A 25642-nucleotide genomic window follows, 5' to 3' on the forward strand; every position below is an offset into this window, starting at 1 on the left:
TCAAATTACACCAGTGAAACTGTATACCTACACATAAAAAACAGGTATCGTCATAAAATTGATGATTTTAAATTATATTAATTTCAAAATTTGTACCACTCAAAAATTGTTTTCAATTGTGTAGATGCATTAATAGGTATCAAGTTACTTCCTGTTTATCTTGTCCAAATATGTACTTGCAATGTTTGATGGATGTACGGGACAGATGTTTTATTACGTTTGTCGCTCTATAAATTCGATTCATCCATTCTCAAACATCGTCACTTTTGTCGAATTACAGGTCGAATAGCTTATATAGTAAGTATGACATCTATGTCGTCGAAACATAATATTTCAAGTAATGTATTGCTCTTAATAGAAACATTTCATCTTAGTCGTTTATGTGATTTATTGTCTATTTTTGCTTACAGATTCAAATGACATTGGTAATATCAGAATGAATTGTCTGGTGTCAGTAATCCTTCTTTCATCGGTGTCGTCCATTTTGGCGCAAAGTATGTAGTGAATCCCGGGAGTGTACTTACGTATATGTATGAACACGTGGGCATGATAAATTGCAGTATTTCGTAATGAAAGGGACAAACATTCTTTCAATTGAGTTATACATACAATTGATGCATACAATTTGTTGAGCGGGAAATGCTTTTTATGGATTTGGCGGGAGTCGTGCTACCAAAGTTAGACTACTAATGTTCATACACGAGACCGCGTTTTGTCAAATTATGTTTCTATTCACTGTTGTAACTAGATTCAATTCAAGCACAGATTCAAAATTGGAATGTATGCGCTTATTTCACTTCAGTTGGGTATTAACAGTGCCATATTATAATTTATGCAGCTTCGTTTAAATTTATTCACACATTGAGAGGTATCTGTCAGAGATCGGGGTTTCTGTCAGGATTTGAGAGGCCTTTCTATCTGGGCCCCCCTTTCAATGTTTGAGAGATCTGTTTGTCAGGATTTGAACGACTTCGCTGGAAGGGTACCATATTAAAACCAGAAGCCTCATTCGTTTTTATTGAATATAACATAGATATTAATTTGTGGGGCTTGACTCAAATAATTACGTGACCAATTCACCTGACGAGCGAGCTCCCTGAATATTCTATTTAATTTGTGCATCGTGGTCTCAATATCAAAAAAAAAGATATCACATGAAGAGTGCCCGTATTATTCTGTATCTTGTGGTTCAGTCTACTGTCATGGAATAGTAATCATACAAATTGTATTTGACGCAGTACTTTAACTCTAGTGAATATCACTTTAATTAACACTTCATATTACTTTTCAGACGCTTCACAGTATGACACTGTATGTAACCGTGTACCTGGCAATACCGTACAATATCACTTGTTCACGGATGAAATGTTTTGGCTCGAGGCTCAGACGTTCTGTGAAGACAAGCTTGGGGGAATCCTGGCTAGAATTCCAAACAAGGAAACAGACGATCTCATACGTAATCACATAATTTCTTCTGGTGCCGGCGATGTCATTCAAACTGGATTTTGGATCGGTTACAATGACATTCGAGCCGAAGGCGGATACGAGTGGGCCGGTGGTAAAATCTTATGTCAAGATTACATGAACTGGGCGAGAAAGGAACCAAATAACAATACCAAAAAAAGGACAGAAGGACAGGATTGTGTACAATTGAGGTGAGCGCAATATAAATCTATTTTCATGCAGTGGTTTACTGTTTTCATGTACTGTCATGCAATGAGTTAATACCTTTGTTTAAAATTTGACATCTAAATGACCAATTGAATGAGTACATCTCAGCAGGCACTCATCAGGATTTTTCATTTTTTTCAGGGACTGTAGATGTAATATATGCGAACATAGATATTTAAAATCGGTGTGATTGTTAAGTTTCTCGTGTATTATACTACATTTTTCAAGAAAATATTGTGCCTTCCCTTTCAATTTCTTCGCAATACTCATTTTAATCTTCAATGAAGGATGTATTTTACATTCACATAACCACATGAAGGTTATATCTAAAGTAACATCAACTTGTAATTAGAGTGAATTATGTGCTTTCATAAAATATATAGTTCGATGTGATTTAAAACAATTCTTCTTTGAAAATATTTAGTGTGGATTTTACTTTCTGAAAAACTCTACTACATCCTTAAAACAACAATATGAATGATATAATAAGTTTTTTATATTATAATGCGCTATTGTGATTGGTGTCTTCTCAGAAAAAGGGCTAATTTTCAGTGGGATGACGACTACTGTGACTACAGAGAGAAAGGGTTTATTTGCGAGACAGCGGGTAAGGATAACACTACATATTATTTACTATTTCTACTTTCAACACGTAATCGCCTAGCTTCATGCCACTACACGTCTTCCCCTCGGCCACCGGGCATCCCAAAAAAAGGATGCTTAATAACCGAGCTTATTACGTGCAGAGAACATGAAACCCGTCCACGCGATCCGCCGATGACACCCACAATAGAATACGCGAGCGCCGGTTCGAGTCACGCACGCAGTACGTGTTTACTATAATTATACGTAGTATTTTAGTAGACTTGCTAAGGGGGTAAACGCTGCATTTTTTAGTACAAATGTCCTAGTTGGCACACATGTCCCTTGGGGCAATTGAAAATTTTTCATCCAAAGAGACACTCTGCATCTATGCAAATAAGGCCTAATTTGCATAATTTATGCAAATTATTAAGAACATTTTCTAAATATTATTAAAATATATTTATTCATGTCAAACAAATGTCTAGCTTGATATAAAATATCTATGGACCAAGCAGAAAAATATCATGCAAAATAAATCTTGTATTTATGCAAATAACCAGCTAATTTGCATAAATTATGCTAATTAGTGCATGAAAATTATTAACTTTCGAGGTTTTTATGCACTGCATTTCTCGGTACAAACTTGCTATTCGGCACACGTGGTCTTTGGATCACAAGGAGAAGATTCAACCTAAGAGACACACTGTCTCTATGTAAATAACACCTAATTAGCATATTATGCATATTAGAACCTCAAAATACAAAATTCACCAATGGTAAAAAAAACAGACACAAAAAAAATGGTCTTACTTTGAATGATGTCCAATTAGGCAGTAGAGGGAATCTGAACTAAATTTTACTCAGTATTTGTTTAAATAACCCCCAAATTGCATATAATGTACATTGCTATGTGAACGTGGGAATAAACAAGCAGCATGTCGACTGAGATACAAGGGGCGTTCAATAAGTAATGCCTCTGACTCACTTCCAGTTGTCTGATCTAGATGAAATTTAGCATCTGTAATGATTTACATCTCTATGGGTTATGTTGCTAAAAAAAATGTAGTTTCTGATATACAGGTGTTTGAACTGAGTCAGGTGTGAAATGGGGCCAGTGATCCGTTTTTTGTATCTGAAAGCACGCACTCCAAAGGAGACTATTGATGAAATGAAAGAAACTTATGGTGGTGATGCCCCATCACATGACCTTGTAAAACGCTGGCATTGTGAATTTAAGGTAGCGAGATAGTTTTTTGGCATGGAAAATGTAAACATCTATAATCGGAGTAAATTTTACAAGAACCTATACAATCTATATATGTTTGGAAAGCCCTTGACTTGTACTTTTCTATTATTAATATTTTGTGAACACTGTGTTTGTTTTAGCGTCACGTGATTCTGAAAATCGGCGCGGCTGATAATCAACTAACGTGAATACATTTTTAAATGTCAGCTCTACGGTCATGCATGCGGCCAAAAACTTTACACTGTTTTGAAGCAAAGGTCATGAAGTTTAAATCCGTATTTCTATTTTTTAAATTAACTTTTTTTTTCCTCTCCGAAAATGGAAAATTTCAAGCACGTTTTTTGGTGTTGAAGTTAGTGTATACCGGTGGTTTGCGCGAGGTTTGTGAAGATACGCGATAGAATTTCGCAAAAATGTAAATACGGATACGAAGCCAACATATTCGAGAGTACGGAAAGCCAAACGGCGACATCGTAGCGCTACTCACTGAAACGCCATTTAAAATTAGGTCAACGGCAATTGCCAGAAATCGAACACCGAGAAATCGGCACTTTTATGATTTTAAACTTTAATCAAGGTTAACTCCCGTTTTAGCAGCAACAATTATATAGGTTGGCAGTAAATAAATTACCTTGAAGGTTGTTTTCAGAAAAAATCATGATTCGACATTTATGTCTGTGAAAAAACTGTATTTTTACCGTTTTCTTTCACGCTATGGAGTTTTGACACGGTCTGTGCTGATAACGAACGGTGACGTCATTCATTACAGCTGGGATTATGCAAAGTGGGCGGTTCTGTTTGCAGGTAGCAAACAACACAAATACTACACTGGGCTGTTGAAGTGTTTGTCAACATAGCGTATTTATGTTTAGGCCGTTTTATTTGCAAACTTATTTTCTTGAGTATTACACAAGTTTCAAAGTCTTTTAGAGACACAAGAACACTTTCCGACAATAATTATCAGACTCCCGCGAGCAAACTTGCGCAGATTACGGTAGAATAAGAAAATGGAATGACGGCTGTGGGGTAAGTTTTTTCATGTGTGGAATTGGAAGAAATGCAGAGTAAATTTTCAACACGAAAATATTGTAAATCATCATCCGACGAGACCGTTTTTGTTGGACTTGTTATTTTCGGGAGGGACCTTTTGTAGTGTTCGTGCAAGTTTAGTTTTCATTTTACCTGAATAAGCCTAAAGCGATTTTCAGACAAATTCGAAGGAAACTCTGCCCCTCCTTACCAAAGTGTTCGTCTTACAGCACATTTACATGCACTCTTTTTGCAGGTACGTCGGACTTTGGTTTGATTTTATTTTAAGATAGTAACAACCACCATCAGCTAAATTCAAGTCCATTATGTTCGAAAATAATTGTGCTGCATCAAGTTTTAAACTTGCCACTTTATCGTGAAGATTCTGGCGATCTCGGCAAAGGAAGCTACCGTAGTGTGGCTCCCCAACAGCAAGTGTATTGCAGATAACTCTTTTTTCTCATGATGATAACAGTGATCAGTGATTGACGACTCTTTCAACGTAATTCGACCAATGAAAATGCAGTGTTCTAAAATATTGACAGACACTAAACAACCCCACGTGGTTTCTTGTTACGGCTATGACGGGGCTTCAAAGTGTCTTTTTGTCGTCTTTTTGTTGCTTTAACCGGACTTTTCTGGTCTGTCTATAATTCACACTTACGCATTGAATACGTCGTACTATCTTGGGAAACATCCTTTACCATTGTGAGTACCGCCGTTGAGGAAACGAAAACTGCTGTGAATGACGGTGGAGTCAATGAAAGTAAATTACTGAACAGCAAACTTCAAGAGGTGTTAGCTGGGGAAGCTAACTGTGGAGAAGAAGATGGCGAATTTGACTTTTTAGACGAAGACAGTTTGAAGGTGAAGATATCACAGATGCCCTTCAAGTATTTGTGAATGACGCTGACGAATCCGACGTTGGGGGCTTTTAGTTTTACAGCCAAAACAAAGTCAGCTTGGACTTTCAGTTGGGAGACGTGACCCCAAAAACAACGCAGCGAGTGATACATTTCGAAGACAAAAATACAAAACAATCGCAATCAAAGACGCCGACCACGCGCGTTAGAAATAAATAGAACACGCTGTTTCACTGGCTTCTTTCACTCACGCAATATAATTATGCTATTTCCAAACGCTTATATTGGTCACTGTAAAAGTGGATATATTCAAACCAGCCATCAAATTAAAAATTCGGATCTCGTTGAATGTCAATCAACACGGAACTCGGTAAGGGTCAAGGCCCCCTGATCTGATCCTAAAAAGCATATAATGTATCAAACAGAAATAAAAAAAAATAAAAAATCTCCAACTGTGACATTGTACTTTTATTTTGACAACAGATTTATTAAAATAACATTTAGAACATAAATTTGTCTTCCCAAAATATTTTTAAAAAAATCTTAAAAAATACCAAACTGCCGTTAAACGGCCCGGGCGAATTTATGGCAAAATCCGGTAACATGTGATACACTCATGTACTATTTTGTTTATACAAAATTTGTTGTGTTTCGAAAGTGTTTTTTGTTTTTGTTTTTGCTGTACAGCTTCCTCCTCTTGAAACGAAGCAGTGCACACATCTTATCAGCTGTGTGTAAACTACAAACAGATATCTTATCAGTTGTTTGTAAATAGCTTAGCCCCAGTTCAGTTATGTTTGTTAACCATGAATATTAATGAGAAGCACTCATGGGGTGTACACTGGATAAACAAAAAACTTGGGTATTTGTTTGCCCACAAGGAAAAAACCAGTTTACTTGTACAAGATATTATTTTTTCAATAAAATAAATACACTAATGTATGTGGCATGCCTTATGGAGCTATGCTTGTGATTTTCAAAAAAAAATGTGAAAAGTGCCCAAAAAACTATTCCGCTACCTTAAACATAACCAGAAGTCCGTGGAAACAGATCCCAGACCTGGTTGTCCCTCTTCTGCCATTGAGGCATCTGTCCGTTATAAGTTGAGGCGGCCATTTGGAAGATCGACACATTACTGTTCGCCAAATAGCCCAAGAGGTCAATATTAGTACAGGGTCTGTGGAAACTATCATTTATGACCATTTGCATATGCATAAGGTGTCTGCTAGATGGATTTCCAGAAGCAAGAACGCGTCGAGTGCTCGAGGATGAATTTGGAGATGTGCCAAGAAGATGAGTCAAAGTTTTTCAAAAGACTGATTACACAGGATGAAACTTTGGTCCATCACTATGATACAGAGACCAACGCACAGTCAATGCAGTGGAAGCAATTGGACTTACCACCTACATGGCAAGGCCATGCTCACAATCTTCTGAGACCAGCACGAAGTAGCGATGACAGATTTCCTGTACCACCATTGATTAAATTAAGAGAAGCTATCAAAATCGAGAGGTAGGGCAAGATCAGCAAAGGTATCCTCCTCCTGCAGGACAACGCTCCAGTCCACAACTCGCATGTCGCCAGATCAGAAGCATGGGTGTGTGGCTATGAACTCCTCCTCCACCCCCTTACTCTCCTCACCTTGCACCCTCTGAACTTTCATCTCTTCCCAGCCATGAAGTTGTTTTTGAAAGGAAAACGTTTCCCAGCCTTGATTTTTGAAGTTACGACGTGGTTGGAAGACCAACCTGGGGTGTTCTACAAATACGGTGTCCAGAGCTGCATCAAACGATGAGAGAAATGCATAACTCTGGGTGGTTCCTATGTAGAGAAATACTAATAACTGTGCCAAGTGTCATTATTCTCCAGCTATAGGAAATGGGTCAGTGGCATTACTTATTGAACGCCCCTCGTATATATGTAATATAAAAGCAATCGGACTTGTTTTTTTAAAAGAAGTCGAAAATATCACTTTTTACCAAATATATTCACCAAAATGAGAGAATTGAAGAAATCAGCATGAAATTAACAAATCTAAGAGAGGTCTACCCAAGGTACATATAGACCAAGTATCAAATCATTCAGGCTTGTAGTTTTCAAGAAGAAGACGAAAAAGTAAAACATTGAAACGGACAATCACTCATATGATAAGCTCCGCTTTAAAGAGAGAACTATCGTTATTTCAATAAGTCTTCAAAGATATTACTCTCAAACATTGATAAATAATTTCTAGAGGAATTAATTCACAACTACATAAATATTGAAACTTGTATACTTTGTATTGAGATCTCAGTGCGTATGTTGAGTTGCCTTGCTTTGTAGTAGTAAACATTTGTTAGCTGGCAATGGTGATGGTGCGGACACTAACAGTAGAATTGTCCAATTAATGATGACAAATAAAGTAGTATGGCACAAAAATTGCAGGAGCGCAGTATAATCAACAGAAAGTGGATCTGGCCAAAAGAAAAGCAGAAGTTAGCGTACAATGTCAAAGCCCGATTAAGGTGAGGTGGCTGAATTCTTGCCGGGAAAATGTGCCATGATCATCAAACGTGAAAGAAGATTATCTCAATACTAAATGTTTCTTCTGTGAGAAAGCCAAGAATGTGAAGAACTTAAGAAAGCCATTGACACTTGGTTTGATGAAAAAGTCCATGATGCGACAAGGATGACTGGTAATGGGCATCTCCAGGATAAACTGTCAATAGATGACATGATTGCTTTGGATGCAGTTTATCACCTGACATGCACACAGAAAGGCAAGTGCAGCAGACCAATCTTCTAGTCAATCCTATACAGCCAAAGTAATGAAGGCCCGAGCTTTTCAGGAACTCATAAAGTACATCAAAGATCATTGCACAACTGGCATAGTTTTCAACATGGCTCATTTGAAAGCGCTATATGATAAGCGTCCTGCATCTCTTGGTTACCCTCAGAGTCAATGCCATACAACACGACTATGATATGATATTACCAGTCGTATACCTGATATCAAAGCGATCCAAAAGCCATCTGGTAGCCGGGTTTGGTATTTGATGAGGACCTCAGGCAAGCGCTCTAGGAGATGAAGAGCACGACACGAGAACAGACATGAGAATATTGGCACAGGCAGTGAAGATCCTTCGCAGAGATATGTTGGACAAAAGGCAGCCATTCTGGTTCTTTCAACATAAACCCAAAAGCGGATTCTGTTGTGCTTTTGTTGAGATCCTTTTTGCATATGTTGTTAGATGGTCCTGGTATTGCTGTTGACATACCTCCTGCTTCTTCAGAGAAGATTGTATCGTCATTGGCTCAAATGATCATGTATAATTCTGTAGGCAAAGTGTCATCGAATCCACAGAGTATGCTACGCCATCCACGTGAACAGGAAACTCTATTATCCATCATGCTAGCAATGAAGGTGCACATGAAAACAGGTAAGGAGAGTCTTGTGGATACACTTGCAGAGCGGGGCATTGTGTGTTGGGAACATGAAGGTTTCGTTCTACGTTTTCAAGCCATCAAAGGAGTCTTCACAACAGGAGGGGTTGAACATTGATTACAATCCATCATCTGCAACTGCATCCTCTCAGTCTGTTTTGCATGGGACGGGCATCAGCACCCTGCAGCACTTCTCAACATATCAGGTACATACAGAGCAGAAGATGGTTTTAAATGCTTCACAAATGGGTCAAAAGACCGTGAAACCACTTCCAAAGCCGCCCCTGTACCAGTTTACACTACAATACAAATCATCTCAAGAAAGTTGACCCAGCTGTACGTGTTGTGTGAACAGCCCTGCACGAGCACAAATAACTTAATTAAGTATAAGAAAGAAGAAAATGCGCCAAAAATGGTCCTTAGTGAGAGTAGAAACTCTGTGAAACAGACACTCATGAGTTCATACATACACACACACATACACGTCTTACCGTAGTTGTACCGCCACACATTGAATTCACTTTTAATATAGTTGAATTCACTTTTAATATAGTTGCGACATGAACTCGATTAATAAGTGATCCTATATAGGGTTGCGTTTTAATTGGAGTTAAACTCAATTACAATGCAATACAACGTAGAATTGCATTTTAATTAAATAAAAGTTGGATATCCTGTGACTGAACATAAGGATGTTTGCGAAGCTTAGGTTTAGTAACGGGGGAAGGTATGGTACAATTATATTAATATTAATATAAATTGTACCATACTTTCCTATACTAAATCTAAGCTTCGCAAACTTGACTTAAATTCGATTGAATATTAATATAAATTATGAAACATTGTGAGTTTCCATTGTGAGGCTCCACTAGTTATCAGAACTAATTTTCATAATTTATGCTAATTAAAAGGTAGTTTGAAAGAAGAAACAGTGTTTTGCATTAAAGAGCCTTTATTCACTCATTTCTGGATAAAATCAATATTGATTTTAATATTTTGAGATTATCCAATTTGAATTGTTCTAATTTGCATAATTTATTCATTATTCATACCATTTATGAATATTTATGAATAGTTTATTTTGGTCAAACTTTATAACCACTTCATATCTGGAAAATTTGTTATTTAAAATTTGGTACTTTTTGCTTATTGGTGAATTTGGTATATTTAGTTTCTAATATGCATAATATGCTAATTAGGTGTTATTTACATAGAGACATGTGTTTCTTTGAATAAATATTTTTCCTTTGATCCAAAGAACATGCTTGCTAAGTAGGACATTTTTACCAAAAAACTTAGTGCATACAAATTCACAAGAACCTCGATAATTGACAATTTTCATGTACTAATTAGCATAATGTATTCAAGTAAGGTGGTTATTTGCATAAATACTTGATTTATTTTGCATAATACTTTTCTACTTGTCCCATAGAAAGTTTATACCAAGATAGACATTTGTTTTGGATGAATATATATTTTTTAATATTATTTTGGGAATTTTCTAATTACTTTGCATAAATTATGCAAATTAGGCCTTATTTGCATAGATACAGAGTGTCTCTTTGGATGAAAATTTTTCAATTGTCCCAAGGAACATCTGTGCCAAGTGAGACATTTGTACTAAAAAATGCAGCGATCACCCTTTTTTTTGCCGTTAGCAAGTCTACTATTTACCTTGCCGTTTATTCGGTGTTATTTGCTTACTTTACTTCCTATGTCGACAGCAACTATGAGTTTACAATTATTTCTCAGTACTTATTCACTGTTATAATGCTGTACCATTACTTTCACCATCATACTACAGCCAGATCTGAAGGCCTTTGCCGCATTCTGGCCACGCTGTGTGGCGCGGATCGCGTGGACGGGTTTCATTTACCTTGCCGTTTATTCGGTGTTATTTGCTTGCTACACAATGTTTCAGGTGTATAATATATAGATAGAGGATTGTTATAGGCAATTCAATCACAGTACCCCTCAGGACTATTCAAAAGAAAAAAATGGGTTTGCGTTACAGTTATTTTAGTCATGTCTATTTGACAGTTTCACTAATTCAAATAATGTTCAGTTATTGTTTCATCTAATCTTTCTCGCTCGGTTCTAAAGGAACAATACCAACATATTCAATATGATAAATGTTGCATTTAAAGTCGAGAAACACTTTCGTTATAACTCACTGTCGTCATCACTCACATTATGAAAATGAAATAGAAATGAAATCTTGATCATTTTCGGTAGTGTATGATAATATCTTTTCTTGAAAACTACTAACCCGTTTGCTTGATAGTTCGTCTGTAGATGAAAATTTTTGCTTGTTTTCATCTAAAAAATGAAATTATAGACCAGTTCTAGTTCAATTAATACTCGGAATGTAGAACCTTCGATGGACTTCTATGAGAGTTGTAATCTGGTGATAACAATTGCAATCACCATGATAATAATCGTATGAATTTTAATAGTTATGATAACTATAACTAATCGTGAAAAAATACTACATGTAATGTTTGTATATAACATGATCGACCTAATATACTAAAACAGTGGGGCTGTTTCAACCACATGGTCGCGTGCAAATACTGTCTATATATAACGTGCAGTCGAGAACAGTCTTTGTGTGAAGTGCCCCCCCCCCCCTGTTCTGCGCAAGTACGTGTCATGTTTCAGTAAAATTCAATAGTTTTGCAGGGCCAACAGTACTGCCATAAACCAGAGGTGCATTATAAAGTGTCACCCCCATAATCTGCAAACGTTTATATTAATCCCAATTCCACCTGTCACTGGGGAGTAGACTGAGGTTGAATAAAATAGAAACAAAAATTAAAAATACTGTTTGAGTAATGTTGTGAAACTGATTCACCCACATAGTCATAACTTCATTACCAATCAACGTACATACCAAATTAGCGGCACTGCAAATCTTGACGACTTAGTGATTTCCCCGTGGCGTTGAGCGTTAAGTATAGAAATAAATATAATAAATAAACTGTAAGAAAAAATAACACGCGGTTAACTAATATATTAGAATTAGAAACTGTTGAATGTTTTAAAAACAAAATGTCTAGTCTGGTTGAAAGATGGATGGCTTACACATTTTGCAACAGCTAAAAAGACTGCGAAAACAGGTACAAAGGCTATCATTACAGATGATTACTTACATTGCTGCAGTGCAGGAGTATGTTATTGTACAGCTACACATGTTGTCACGTGGTTACGCATTTGCCCGTCAGCAACTTATATTTTTATCCTATACGACCACTATGCTGGTGTCTGTGCAAAACAGGAAGACCCAGTTTATTATCCGCACGTAGCTACTAATCAAATGGTCTTCTTGACTTCAATGAGTGAATGTACCCTCCAAATGTTGGACCTGCTTCTTATGTTCAAGAGCATCGGTGTCATGCAAATACCTGTTTTCTCTATAGAAGAACAACCCGTGCACCAAGCCAAGGGAACAAAGCCATACGCACGCACTACTATTATCAATACTGAATGTGAACATCGTTGGACTGAGTTGATATTTAACTGGAATGTAGTGTTGATACGGTTTCTGTGCATTTTGTAAACTCGTTCAAGTTCGTTGATGTGTATTTTTAAGCTATGTACTATAGTATACATACGAACAGAGCATTACATTTGTTCACTAGTTTTGTTGCCATGACTTCAGTAATAATAGTAATATTGATATTGCATGTCAGTCACCGTTTTAGCGACTATCCTCGCCACACGTCATTCAGTTTATCACCAACAATCAACTTCGACACGCCACGAAATGATTCATTTTGTGACGCAAAACTAAGCACGCAAGTAGGCCGCGTGTCTGGGACCGAATTGAATGTCATTGGTAATTCAAGCAGGCCACATCAGGTGAGTTGACATCTTCGACGAATTCGTATTTCATAGGATAGAGGTCATATTACTATAGTTGGTTTACCATTAAGTTTGCAATTACACATTCACTTTTCAAGGTGAATATTATTAGATTGTATGGTTAAAATTAAAATGTTGTATTATTTATAGCCCGTTGGTAGATCGATATAAATCGGATTTATCAGTCGCCATCATGAATGTAACATGTTATGGACAACAACATTCTCTTTGATATTGTCTACTGATTTTTTTAAATGGGTTAAATCTGTCCCCATATATCCACAAGATGGCGTGTTTAATTTCCGTCAAAATTTGGAAACGATAAATACTAGAATAAGGCAATGTATAATTAAGTTCTACGACTGATTTGCGTAAGTCATTTTGAAGACCACATTATGTTCAATGAGTTCACAACTGATGTCTCATGGTTGACAGGAACACAGGGTGTGTCTGAAATAAGGTATTTGATGTATTGCGTACTTTAGCTCTGTGTGTTCCCAAATTGCATTTCAATCTATATATATATATATATATATATATATATATATATATATATATATATATATATATATATATATATATATATATATATATATATATATATATATATATATATATATATATATATATATATATATATATATACAATGAAAATTTTCACTGAACATCTGACATGATTACCCTGGGTAACATTGATGGTGGAGTGTAATAAATACGTTTGGTTCGATTAGAAGAATAGTAGAATCATGGTTCTATACATATAATGGTTTGATTCAATGCCTCACAATCCGCCCAGGCTGTTCAGCTGCCAACTATTTACGTTGGGATTATATGTAGTCCTATTGTTCGAATTGTTACTAATACTGTCAAGCTGTTCAGACTGTTTCCGGATTATACTCTCTCTTTATTTGTGTTATTTTTTTGCAAAACATGTCTAACTAAAGCAATATGTTGTGAAATGTTGTATGTATAAGACATTGGTGTTAAATAAACTACGGGAGATTTAATCATCTGTATATTTTTAGTTAGTTTACAGCGTTGAGTTAGCTATGTTTCGCTTTATATCCGCTACTGGTGTTTGGCAGGCCCGCAATCATGTTCGTTTGTCGAGGCAACCAACACATGGTGTGCAATCAAGGTAACAGACGTGGACTGTCGGTTAAAATTTTACGAGTGAAAAATCGACCACAGGTACATCGATGATGTAATGCTAAACTAATTTTCTGTGATTTCAAATAGCCACAGACATAACAAATGTGTATTTTAAGATTTTAATTATAATGGTTTGTATCACATGAAATCCATTTCAATGATTTCTACTTTGCAACTGCAGTACCGGTGTATCCAAACGTACACTACTTCTGTATTATTTATTGTTATAATTACTTTAAATAATGTATAAAAAAATATGTCTTAGCAAATATATAAAAAAATATTATAATTTTAATTTGCATATTAAACTAGTACCTTGGTAGATATTGCAGCCTGTGAGAGACGAGATACAAGATCTCATAAAACTTTTTTTAAATATTTGTTTTCAAACTTATTGATAATGTCACATACTTCAATCAATATTTCAATAAGATGAAACCACATTTCCCAGTCAGACATTTTAAGTGTTAATTTCGAGACTGGAGAATTTTTGTTATGTGACAACTTGTTATTAGGTATATAGTTGCAAGATGTCGCATATTACAAATTAATCAATATTTTAATATTGTGAAACGTTAGTTTCAAGATTCCCTCTTGGTGTAACTACTTATTCATATGCAAAACAAGGACTACAAAGAAAAGTGAGTCAAAGCGAAACATAGAGGTAGAACCAAAATCTATCTAAATATACAGGACAGTTTGTCTCTTGCTAGAAGCACTACGTCAAAAAAGGCTTTCACTTTTTTTATATTGGGCGTTGACCTGCAGATAGACGGTCTTCGGTGTGGTGTACGCCATATTCAATGCTTATAGCCACACTACCGAATAGGACTTGAGGGTGTGAAATATTAGCTCTCACTGCTTATGCACTTTCTTCTTTCCTTGTATTAAACACCCCCTGATGCTCTAATTGTATCACTTTTACTGTCAGTTTAGGGAGTACTGCAGGTTTGTATAGCAAATAAATAAGCAGATTCCTTGTTAACTTTGGTGCACAGATTTCATGCTAAAACATGACAGACCAAACATGTGATACTGACGATGGCTTTTTACTAAATTTCAGATTTTTTGTTCTGATTGTAGAAGTCGCGAATAGTTTTTGCGCTTTCAGAGAAAGACTAATTTGCCAACAAGAGTTCCCTGAAACTTGCTAAAAATTACCCTGAAAATGAAAACCTGCACATTCAATTTCTATGATAGCGGCCACATGAATTAAATACAATCCCCCATCGATAGTAATATATCAGAACCATTTTTAATGGCTAAATCAGACACCACACACTCTGCAATCATTGGATCAGATTACTTTGTTCGTATGAAATTGGACAATGAGTATAGGGTAATATGGCGTATCAAGTTGGTTTCTAGAGAGTACTCCCAGACTCAGTTGGTTAGAAGGAGTTCATCCCACTTCCCACCGACTACAGCATGATACATTACTAAACAAGACAGATATTCAAGACTATAATATTTCATCACCGCTATATCAATAAAGGCCTTCGCTGCATCAACACCTGACCCGATACGATTTTGTATTTCAGCAATCTGAATCACAGAATAACCATACCACATAAAGGTCCAGTCAGTCCTATCGTTGTGTTTTAGAACATATGTTTGGCAAAATCTTTAACCTGCATTATTACACTTAACACTTTTTAGAATTTGGAAAAATTCGAAAACTGTGTCCTGGTGTTCAGACACACAAAAATCGTAAATAAAAAGATTCACGACAAGAATGCTTGGAGGGGCTTTACTGACCTAAGAATAAGTGTCTAAATTAGATATAGTGTTGGTTCCACACAAATTCTGGTTGGTCCGCGGCCCATGTTACTGGTGCTTGAAACTCTATGGTCAATGATATCAATAGAACGATGACGTCCACAACAAATACAGTAGTCGTGTTTATCGTAAGTCTTCATAACGACGTGACATTTGTCACAACGCTTGCAAAATAGTCATGATATATTTTTCTTAGTAATCGTATTCTTATCAAGTACATGGTTCTGGGAAAGCACAGAATTCTCATGACTGTGGTCACAGTGAATAGAAAGTAAATTCAAAATGATCTCATGTGATCGGGTTTAAATATGCACTTGGGGGTCACTTGTCTTTATTTTATAACTACTTATTGATTGGTACTATGTGATATCATGTGATTTGTATGATTGTAAAATGATATAATTTTTTAATTTGTAGGTACACAATTCAACCCGGTTTAATAAAGTAATTAAAGAATATAAGCTCAGATCACATCGACGCTATCTACTTCCAGTACATATGTTTTCTGCGGGACCCAATTTTCATTTCGAAAGTTTTATGCGTGCTGTCAAATACGCCCTCTCAGAAGGGCGAGAGATAGTGGAAATACCTTTCCGCACACATGGACAAACGCAAACAGAAGATATGAAAGGATTTAAATCGTTTACTGAAACATTTGACGTTGATAAACTACGAGAGTTGGTTGACATCGTCAACATAACGGAGTACAACAACGCGTGTAATAGCACGGTCGAGACTATTCTAATGGATCCTTTCGCGAAAACAGTAACTGGGTATCGTACAATGAAAGAGTTCAAAGAAAACTATGCCCATCACAGACGAGTATTCGCCAGCCGTCTTAAAACTATTCTTCCGGATGTGGACTGTATTCCCAGGAGTTCTCACGAAGTTCAAAGGTCTTTAACAATGTCATCCGAGAAAAGATGTTTAGGTATTTTCGAACCTAACTACATAGAAGGTATAGACGATTCCATGAGAAACGTATTATACAACCAGTCTTACATATACAAATATCTAGCACGAGCTACTTATATTCAGGAAATTGCTAGAAAAATTATAAGACTGCTTTGTGCTCCTGATGAGGGGAGCTTTATTGCAGTTCATTGGAGGAACACAAGCGGTGAGGCGTAAGTACTTTAATTAAAAAGTGTCAATTCCCCCGGGACTGCACAGCGGAACTATGAGATACTGTCTATATTAACAATGTACTATCACCTAATACTGTGTGAATATCATAATATTAATGTTTTTATTTGATGTGTTGATTCTCTTCCATGTATTGCTTGAAGGAAATTATTATAATTCAAGCATTTCAAATTAACTCTTGTCATATTTATTGTTTTGGACGCAATTTACTGTACAATATATCCGTAATGATGTACGCTTTAATTGTAGGTGTGTCCAGCGGACTCAGTCGAGTGAGCAATATAATAAATATTGTATCGACAATAACATCAAGCAAATCAATTACGCTGGTAAGCGATTTTCGAAACATCTGAAGACTCTCGTAAAAAAAAGAAGAATAAAGTCAGTATACGTCGCTTTCCCTGCTTATGCCAAGGTGAGATAAAATTGATATTTTGTATGTATTTTGAATAATGAATACGACAAAATAACAAAGTATAGTATACTAAGAAAACATACTCATATGCAGTACATATCTACTTCGCTTTACTGAATTAAGACTATATTTGCATAATCGACTCAACATCTGCTCGACTGAGGGAAATAATTGTACAAACTGTTGTAAAAATGGTGCATTGAAGTAATATTTTATAAAATACTTTGCAGTAGATGTTTAATTGTGAATCCCTTATCACTGTATCACACACACATACTCATGCATATTGTGTGGGAAAATAGATAGTTGTTTTATAGGATATTATGAAATACCTGGCAAGAGCTAGGCTCACCAACATTGTCACGTGGACAAATGTGCTAATGAAATCTTGGCCTGAAATCTCGGCCTTTGAAAACGACAACTACGTCATATCGTTAATAGAACAAGAAATATGCTATCGTGAGTATGAACAAATAATAATAATGCATGCACAGTTCTCGATATTCAGTGATCCGTTGAATATATATGTTAAAGAGTATATTCCATAATTGATAAGTGATTGAACTTATCTCCTCGACTCTTGCAATCTCTGGCAGCTAAATCAATGAGGTTTTAAGAATTTTTGTTTCGCTCTTTGTTTTATTTCCATTAAGGTGCTAAGCTATTCATCGGATCCCGGTCTTCAGGGTGGAGCTCCATTGTGTCGTTGCAGCGAAATGCCACTAACAAAGAAACTATGTTTATCCAGGACTTTTCTGATATAGGAATGCGAATATAACGACACATGTAGAAGATGTGTGAAGTGCATTATGACAATATATGTTTAAATGTATAAGATATGAGTCACAGGTATATGCACATCATAGCTGTTTTCTTGACAATTTACATAATCAGTTTTGTTTGTACCGTGGTCAAATCGGATATGCAAATTTAACTAAGATGTCAACTTATTTAGAAAACTTGTTTATTTACTGGTATAATAGTTTCACGGCAGCTAAAATTGAGAGTGTTAACCAAGAATAAAAGAAAGATGTGGGCATATTGTCCAAAAAATCCATTTCTCACAGGAAATGTCGAAAACAAATCGCTATGCTGGTTGATACAATATTAAAATTGGTTACAGTTTTCGGTTTTAGTCCCCCTCCAGGCGCCATCCGAAAACGGGGACTTATGGATTGACCTCTGCGCCTACGCCCGAACCTATATCTTAGACTTGGCTGGACCAATTACATTCATTCTTACATAATATTCTACATATACAGATCAATTTGTTTCACGCTCTGATTGAAGATGGCCGAATGGCGGCCATTTTTGTGCTGAAAAATCATCGAAATCAAGCAGTTGTGGCATTCCGGAACCGGATCTCGGCTGTTTACAGATGGATTTTGTTCACACTTGGTACATTTTGTCTTACTTAATGCTTTCCCAGAGCCATATGTTTTAATTAATTAATTGTATTTCTGAATATATTCATTTGCCTCGGTGATAAAAAAATATTTCTATGTCTCCCTTTTTCAAGGTTTTTTTTATATTCGATCTATTTGTTAATTTTATCTCTTTGACCTGTGCCCTACCTATAATAAAGAGAGATAAATACGACACTGATAATCAATAATGAAAAACAAATTCAGCATTGTGATATTTTAAAACATAATATTGGTAACATCCAGACGTTAAACGAGACTTTTAGGATTGTTGCCGTTTGGCGCTTGTAATGCCTTTGCTATGTATGGCGTCATTGGGACGCGCATTGCATTGTGCGTTGTACTAAAAATATACAATCCAACATGGCTGAATAGCATGACCAAAAGCACTGTGTCGACTATTCATTGATAGGGAAAGACATTACAAATATTAGTAATTATTTCGTTTGAGACCAAATTATATGAATGCGACTTGTAAATAACGTAGGAAATACAACATACATTTAATGTGAGTAGCGCCCTCTGGCGTCAAAATGCTGTTGTGACATTAAAATGACGACCGCATAAATATGAAATGAATAAAAGCGATGTCGTTCAAAGTGTCTGTGAATTGATATTTAGACAACAGACAATATCTATGCTGTGACGTTGTGTAACACTTCGTCACTAAAGTAGAGTTGTATTATCCACCATTGTAATCGTTATGAATCCAAATATCAGTATAACTGTGAAAGCGCCCTCTGTAGTATACACTATATTTGGAAATCACGTAATTGATTTACACTATAAACAATAAAACTATGTAAAACCGTATGCACTGTGGTAAGCATAGTTACAAGCTTGCTCAATAATATTGGAATTGACTACGAAAATATAGAGATGAGTTAAAATGCTTCCTATTAAAGTCGGCATTTGATTCACGACTTGAATTGCTATAGTGCATCTTGCCACTTCATGCATTGTAACATGATGTTATGGTGACGTATATTTGAATAGTAAAACCTTCAGAATCAGTTTCTTGTACAAACAAAATTATTAAGAGCCATGAACTAAATATGCAAATTAGTCACATGTCCTTTTAATAATTTATATATCTCATAGTCATGCGCAGTACAATACAAGTAACAACAAAGTCAAAAACCGAAGTCATGTGTTTCTTCAAAAGCTAAATCTGTTTGTTTTCGTCAGAAATTGAGCACGAAATCCCCAGGGGTCACCCAATATTAAAACCTTACACCATGTGCATTCTTGCAAAAAAAATAGGCCCTAGGACTGGCAGCACATTGGCAAACCATACCCCCTATTGCGGACGCAATGTAAATTTAGTACCCCCTAGAGCAGACATATTAAAGAAAAAAAACACCCCCTATTGCAGACATATACTGAGAACATCCTATCCCCTATTGCAAGCATTCTCTACCGGGTTGTTTGCATTCAAGTGGAGTGTGATCAACTCAAACAAGCTATTATGGTTACTGTGTATGAAACTCCTGTTGGTGTCATTCGTTGTTTTATGGGTCCACCAATTTGGGGCCTACGGAGGTGTATTGAAGTGGTTGTTGCAAGAGGGGGCCTACAGCGGGCGCAGCAACCCTGTGTGTTTATACCTTGGGGCCTATTGCAGACATTACCATTTTAAAGGGGGCCTATTTACCTCCGCTTTAGAAGGTAAAAAACACCGCCCTTTCTCACTAAATTTGGAACGCACATGGGGTAGTTACGGCATATAGAGTGACCCCCCCTGGGAAGAAATCAAACTGAAAATCTTTGTAAAATCGATCCGGCAATGACATGTACTCGATTAATGCCGAGTCACAATCGAACTGATCAGTTGTTACTTGATATTCGTTTCAAAATACACATGAAAATGCTCTACGTCCCAAACATGTCCAAGAGTTTTCGTATTGTATAATCTGCATATAAATAGATTAGAACGGTGGATTAACTAATCGTTGGACAGAATTGTAATTAAGTCACTGTACTTTTTCACACTCATTAGTAAAGACTGGAGACATAAGTAATAATAAGAGAATACCATAACTTCTGCTTGACTTTAACAATATTTTTTGAATAAACAATTAAATGCAACAACTAGTGTTCCAGTAATAAATATAGACAATACAGTCAGTGCAACAATGTATTGTTTTATTATTATAAACAATATAATACAACTATCATGTCATTCAATACATACACATATATAATATAATAGATAATATTGATAAGGTAACCTACAGCGCAGACCGATCAAGACACTCGAGATGCATCGAGTTACAAACATCAAGTTAAATGTTTTAGGACCTACTCCGACTTTTGCAAAAAAAACAAACACTCAAATTGGATGTTCAAAATTAATTGTTCGCTAAAATTCAAGTTAATAACTCAAATTTTAATTAACAATATGCGGACCGTAACTGTTAATCGAAATTTTAGTTACCGACAAATAAATGGCAGTTTGTTGTTGTTTAACGTCCAGATTTTGTAATTCGAACTTCAATTAACAGTTACGTCCGCATACAGTAATTGATTTTGACTATGTGATGAATCTATGCGATTTGCCAGCCTGCTTTAGTTTATGGGCGTGTTTATAAAATCGAAACAAAGCGACTCGTTATTGTTATTGTTGCCGATGGAGACGAGCGAAAATGAAGCGACTCAAATATTTCGATTGTTTTATTTACCACGCTCCTTTGCGAAAAACAGCTGTAGGTCAGAAGCTATTCTGTGTGGGTCTTTACTCTAAGACTATACGAGAATACTTCAAAGTATGCACAAAGACAGTACAACTAGAGTATCGACCGACGCGCAGCGGAGGTCGATGCGCGGCGTACTGTCTGAGTGCATACTTTGAAGTATTCTCGTAATAACCTTATTATTATACATCTTTTCCTTCCAAGGATACATCATGGGAATGCCGAAATTCAAACAGTTTAGAACATAATCAGAGACTTCTTTGTGTGGAGTCCGGTCAAACTCTGCTGGCAGCCATGGTTATTATTAGAGGACACGCGCGTAATCATTCCATATTTGGAATTCGCATTTCCTTATATGGTAGGATGAAAATACCCCGTAAAATACCGAAAAATTACGGCACGCTGTAGTTTATGGCGTTACGGCGACAGATGTATAATAAATAGTTTTATTAAGACTGTTTATTGACACATAAGAGCCATGCTTTCTCACATATATTTGCGTAATACACGTGCGACACAAACGTGCACCACAATTGAACGTCAATAAAAACAAACTATTTCCCCACATCACACCATGGAAACCATCAGCAGTCAATAATATCGAGCGCAGCAGCGAGGGTGACCAAAATAATGCTTAGTGAGATCGTATTGCGCGGTATCACCATCGCATCCCGATATCTGGAAAGTCTTGGATAAACAACGTTTCTTTATTATTCGCCGTTCTCTGGCGTTCTACGACGTCTGTCCATCCTGAAGACCGCGATCCGATAAACAATTCAGCGCCTGTCGTAAGATTAAACACATGAGGTGCACATTAATATAGTAAATACATATGTGACAGATAAAAATATGTGTCTTGAACGACACTAGAACCACAGGCCTGTATGTAGTTTACTATTTCACAGAATGGGTGCATTGTGTACTGCTGAATCACGTACAACTGATTATGTTGGTATATTTATGTGCATGTGTTTTGGGCCTTGTTTTCACCTTTCACATGACATTTAAATATTAAAGGGCGATGGTCATCGCGATCCGCATGCGCGACATTTTGTGTTGATAAACATTGATTTTCCCACAGTGCAATGCGCTCTTCTAATGGAAATTACAAGTGTGAGATTTGACCTTGGCGCGACTTGCACTAATTACCGCCGGTGACTACTTCGATACTTTCCGATCACCTAACAATACCTAATTAAAGCTTTGTAACATGTCAGTTTGTACTCGTTGATCTGTGCAACAGTCAAAGAGGTATGTAAATGTATGAAAAAACAACCATTGCGAGCGTCGCTGCGAGTTCGCAATGGCAAAGAAAATGACGATTGAGAGTTCTCAATGGCAAACAAACAGTCGACTGAGAGTTCAAGCAACACATAAGACAAAAGACTGATTTATATTGTTGAGCATTGCTGTGGTGGAAAAAAGTAAAGTTTCGAAACGTCGTGTGAACCATCAAATGTATGCCGACAGTCAACCAATGGTAATGTGGATTCACGCAACCCTGCTGTTAAATTGTACCAAACATGAAGCGGAGAGATTTGACACAGCATAATAAAAGTCAAACTCCCTTGCGAGGACGTTTTATTTGGTGAATTATTTGAGGGGAAAAACATTGTGACAGGATGTAATTCACAGCGTTCCACAGAGCCATTGTATTCATAGTTCGAATTATAAAAGATCTACTCCGAACGTGGCTAAGATAAAGGTCAAAGGGTATTATACAGATTAGATACTCTCTGAGTAAGCAGGTGAAAATTCTCCCTCTGCATTTCAAAATAGAGTTTTATCATCTCTACTGAGCTATAAAATGGCTGCTTGAACATATTTTTACAAATGCTCAAATGCATATTCAGCAATGTTAAAATTGTTATTGGTTTATTTATATTATCGCGAACTGGAACATTGTTGCCTGGCCCATTTATTTTGACTTCTATTACAATACAAACTGCAAGCTCAAGTGAAAGGGGTTGTAGCTAGTTCATGTAGCTGAAATGAGCTCATGTGGGCTAGTTAACGTGTACCGCTAATTACGGGCCATTACGGGTGTCGTACTCGGGCTGGTGTTAATCATCGGGTGAAGTTATCACCTGAAGAAAAAGAAACAAGTTACTGACTTACTATTATTATGGTTCAATTCCTTTCTAGTACATGTACATGGTATCAAAACTGACCAGAGGGTAAATTTGCGGAAACAAATGGCGACGTCACGTTTCCGGTTGCGTTCGCAAATGAATTGAACCGCTTAGGAAATCCCATTTCTGCATCAAGCTCGAGACTGCTCAAAATTATCAATTTCGTAAACAGACGCATCGAAGATGAATGTCGTATATTGGAGTACTTAGTAAGGCCGCTCATTAAAATTACGTGTGATCTCAGGAATATAAGACCGTCCCTTCCAGATCAAACAAACATCTAGTTATCTGGGAAATATGTACAAATTATTTATTTCTAACAAAAAAAATTGACGCCCAGGTTTTTATATTTGTAATGATTCAGATTGCAGTGCAGTTTGCCGATGAAACGTACCGCTGTCTGCAGAATGCACGCCACGTTCGGGGTCGTTTTGTCATTCGAACTATGAATACAATGGCTCTGCGGAACGCTGTGAATTACATCCTGTTTTTTCCCTCAAATAATTCACCAAATGAAACGTCCTCGCAAGAGAGTTCGACTTTTATTATGCTGTGTCAAATCTCTTCGCTTCATGTTTGGTACAATGTAACAGCAGGGTTGCGTGAATCCATATCTACCATTGGTTGACTGTCGGCATACCTTTGATGGTTCACACGACGTTTCAAAATTGTTTTCTATTTTCCACTGCAGCAACGCTCAACAATATAAATCAGCCTTTTGTTTTATGTGTTATTGTGAACTCTCAGTCGACTGTTTTTGTGGCATTGCGAACTCTCAATCGTCAGTTTTTTTGCCATTGCGAACTCTCATCGTCAGTTTTTTTGCCATTGCGAACTCTCAATCGTCAGTTTTTTTGCCATTGCGAACTCGCAATCGCCTGTTTTTTTTTTTCGCCATTGCGAACTCGCAGCGACGCACGCAATGGCTGTTTTACCGTACATTTACATACCTCGTCAAAGTCGCCATCTTTGTTTATATGAGATCCATATATCTCGTGCATGCGCGGGGCGACGACTACCGCCCTTTAATTATAACATTTCACGTAGTCTAACTCTTTTTTTGTCGCGGGACATTTTCTGACTGGTTCTTTTGCAGATTGTCTTAAATAATGTGTTCCTACTCGTGTCAATTTTAAGAGACCATTACCTGCCTATGACTTCCATATAGTTATGGAAAATAACACATTGCTTGGATTCGAACTCTCAACTCAAGACTCACAGGCTAAAATATTGTCCTTTGATCTACCAGGAATAGAATATCAGTGGTCGGTTCTCGAACTCAGAGAAGTTCAGCAAAAAAATGGGTGAATACACTTTTTATTTCAACGGGATTACCGTGCCAGCCATATTCCGCCAAAATTGGGAGGCTTTTTGTGGGAAATATCCTCTCATAGAATACAACGACCGACTGTAAACTGATCGTGCTGGTTGTCATCGGCTTGTCCGACGTTTATATGCGTCTTATTCTGCATAGCAAGCGATATCACATCAATTTGCATATTTATAAGTGACGTTATCTCAATTGTCTTAAGTATTCATGGATGTAATGATTTAAGAGCTACCTGTGTTCTTATATACAAATCCAAATTCTAGTATAATTGGTTAACTCAATCGTTGAGCCATCGCAAATGCGGAAAACATACTCTCGTTTCAATGAAATGATTGAAATCTGTTAAACTTAGGGTAAATTTACATTAAAAACACACACTATGCTGGGAAATTGTCTCAATATTTACAATTCCCTTCCCATGTCCCAGAATTCGTTTCATGCCAAAGCATTGTACAAAAAACGCTGATACAATAAAGAGAGACACCATTCCCGCCCGTCGCAGCACTGCCCTCCACGCCATGTGAATTAATGTTTTATATACTCACGGTAACTTATTTCTTGTTCTACTAAGGAAATGACGTAGTTGTCTTTTGATATCGCCGATATTTCAGGCATTGATTCAAACTTTATTAAAACGTCTGCCCAGGAAACAATTTTCTTAATTCCACTTCGGGAAAAGTATTTTAGAATATCCTGCAAGTAAAAAATGTTTAACGACACTAAGTGAGCTTTGATCTAAAATCCCCTATCAACTTCTCTGGTACACCTGGCAAGCAAGATCGTTTCTTGTCCTGTGGTCTTCGGCCTACTTACTTTGTAAAGATTGGGGAATTAGGAATAAATACACATGCAAAAAATTATTTCAATTAATTTTACTATTGAAAACTAA

The 25642-nt window shown here is 36.6% G+C and overlaps 2 protein-coding genes and 1 long non-coding RNA gene across 3 annotated transcripts; 2 read left to right on the plus strand and 1 right to left on the minus strand.

Annotated features, from left to right (window-relative positions):
• The first annotated feature begins 265 nt into the window (after nt 1-265).
• Nucleotides 266-12392, plus strand: LOC146741842 (perlucin-like protein). The gene is made up of 5 exons (XM_085500776.1): nt 266-297; nt 411-494; nt 1292-1655; nt 2205-2278; nt 12238-12392. Exons 2-5 carry the CDS (start codon nt 437-439, stop codon nt 12375-12377), a joined length of 636 nt encoding a protein of 211 aa, XP_085356902.1. The 5' UTR covers nt 266-297; nt 411-436; the 3' UTR covers nt 12378-12392.
• A 58-nt stretch (nt 12393-12450) lies between these two features.
• LOC102808903 (uncharacterized) lies at nt 12451-19197 on the plus strand. The gene is made up of 4 exons (XM_085500775.1): nt 12451-12679; nt 16031-16740; nt 17009-17633; nt 17828-19197. The coding sequence occupies exons 1-3, from the start codon at nt 12470-12472 to the stop codon at nt 17181-17183; spliced, it is 1095 nt and encodes a 364-aa protein (XP_085356901.1). The 5' UTR covers nt 12451-12469; the 3' UTR covers nt 17184-17633; nt 17828-19197.
• A 2676-nt stretch (nt 19198-21873) lies between these two features.
• On the minus strand, nt 21874-25421 carry LOC146741843 (uncharacterized). The gene is made up of 2 exons (XR_014929795.1): nt 25299-25421; nt 21874-22074 (listed from the first exon to the last, which is right to left on the minus strand). It is a non-coding gene; the product is annotated as an uncharacterized LOC146741843 (long non-coding RNA).
• Nucleotides 25422-25642: the final 221 nt, after the last annotated feature.

The sequence above is a fragment of the Saccoglossus kowalevskii genome, chromosome 6 (assembly GCF_978046115.1).
Source record: "Saccoglossus kowalevskii chromosome 6, keSacKowa6.1, whole genome shotgun sequence".
Lineage (NCBI taxonomy): Eukaryota > Metazoa > Hemichordata > Enteropneusta > Harrimaniidae > Saccoglossus > Saccoglossus kowalevskii.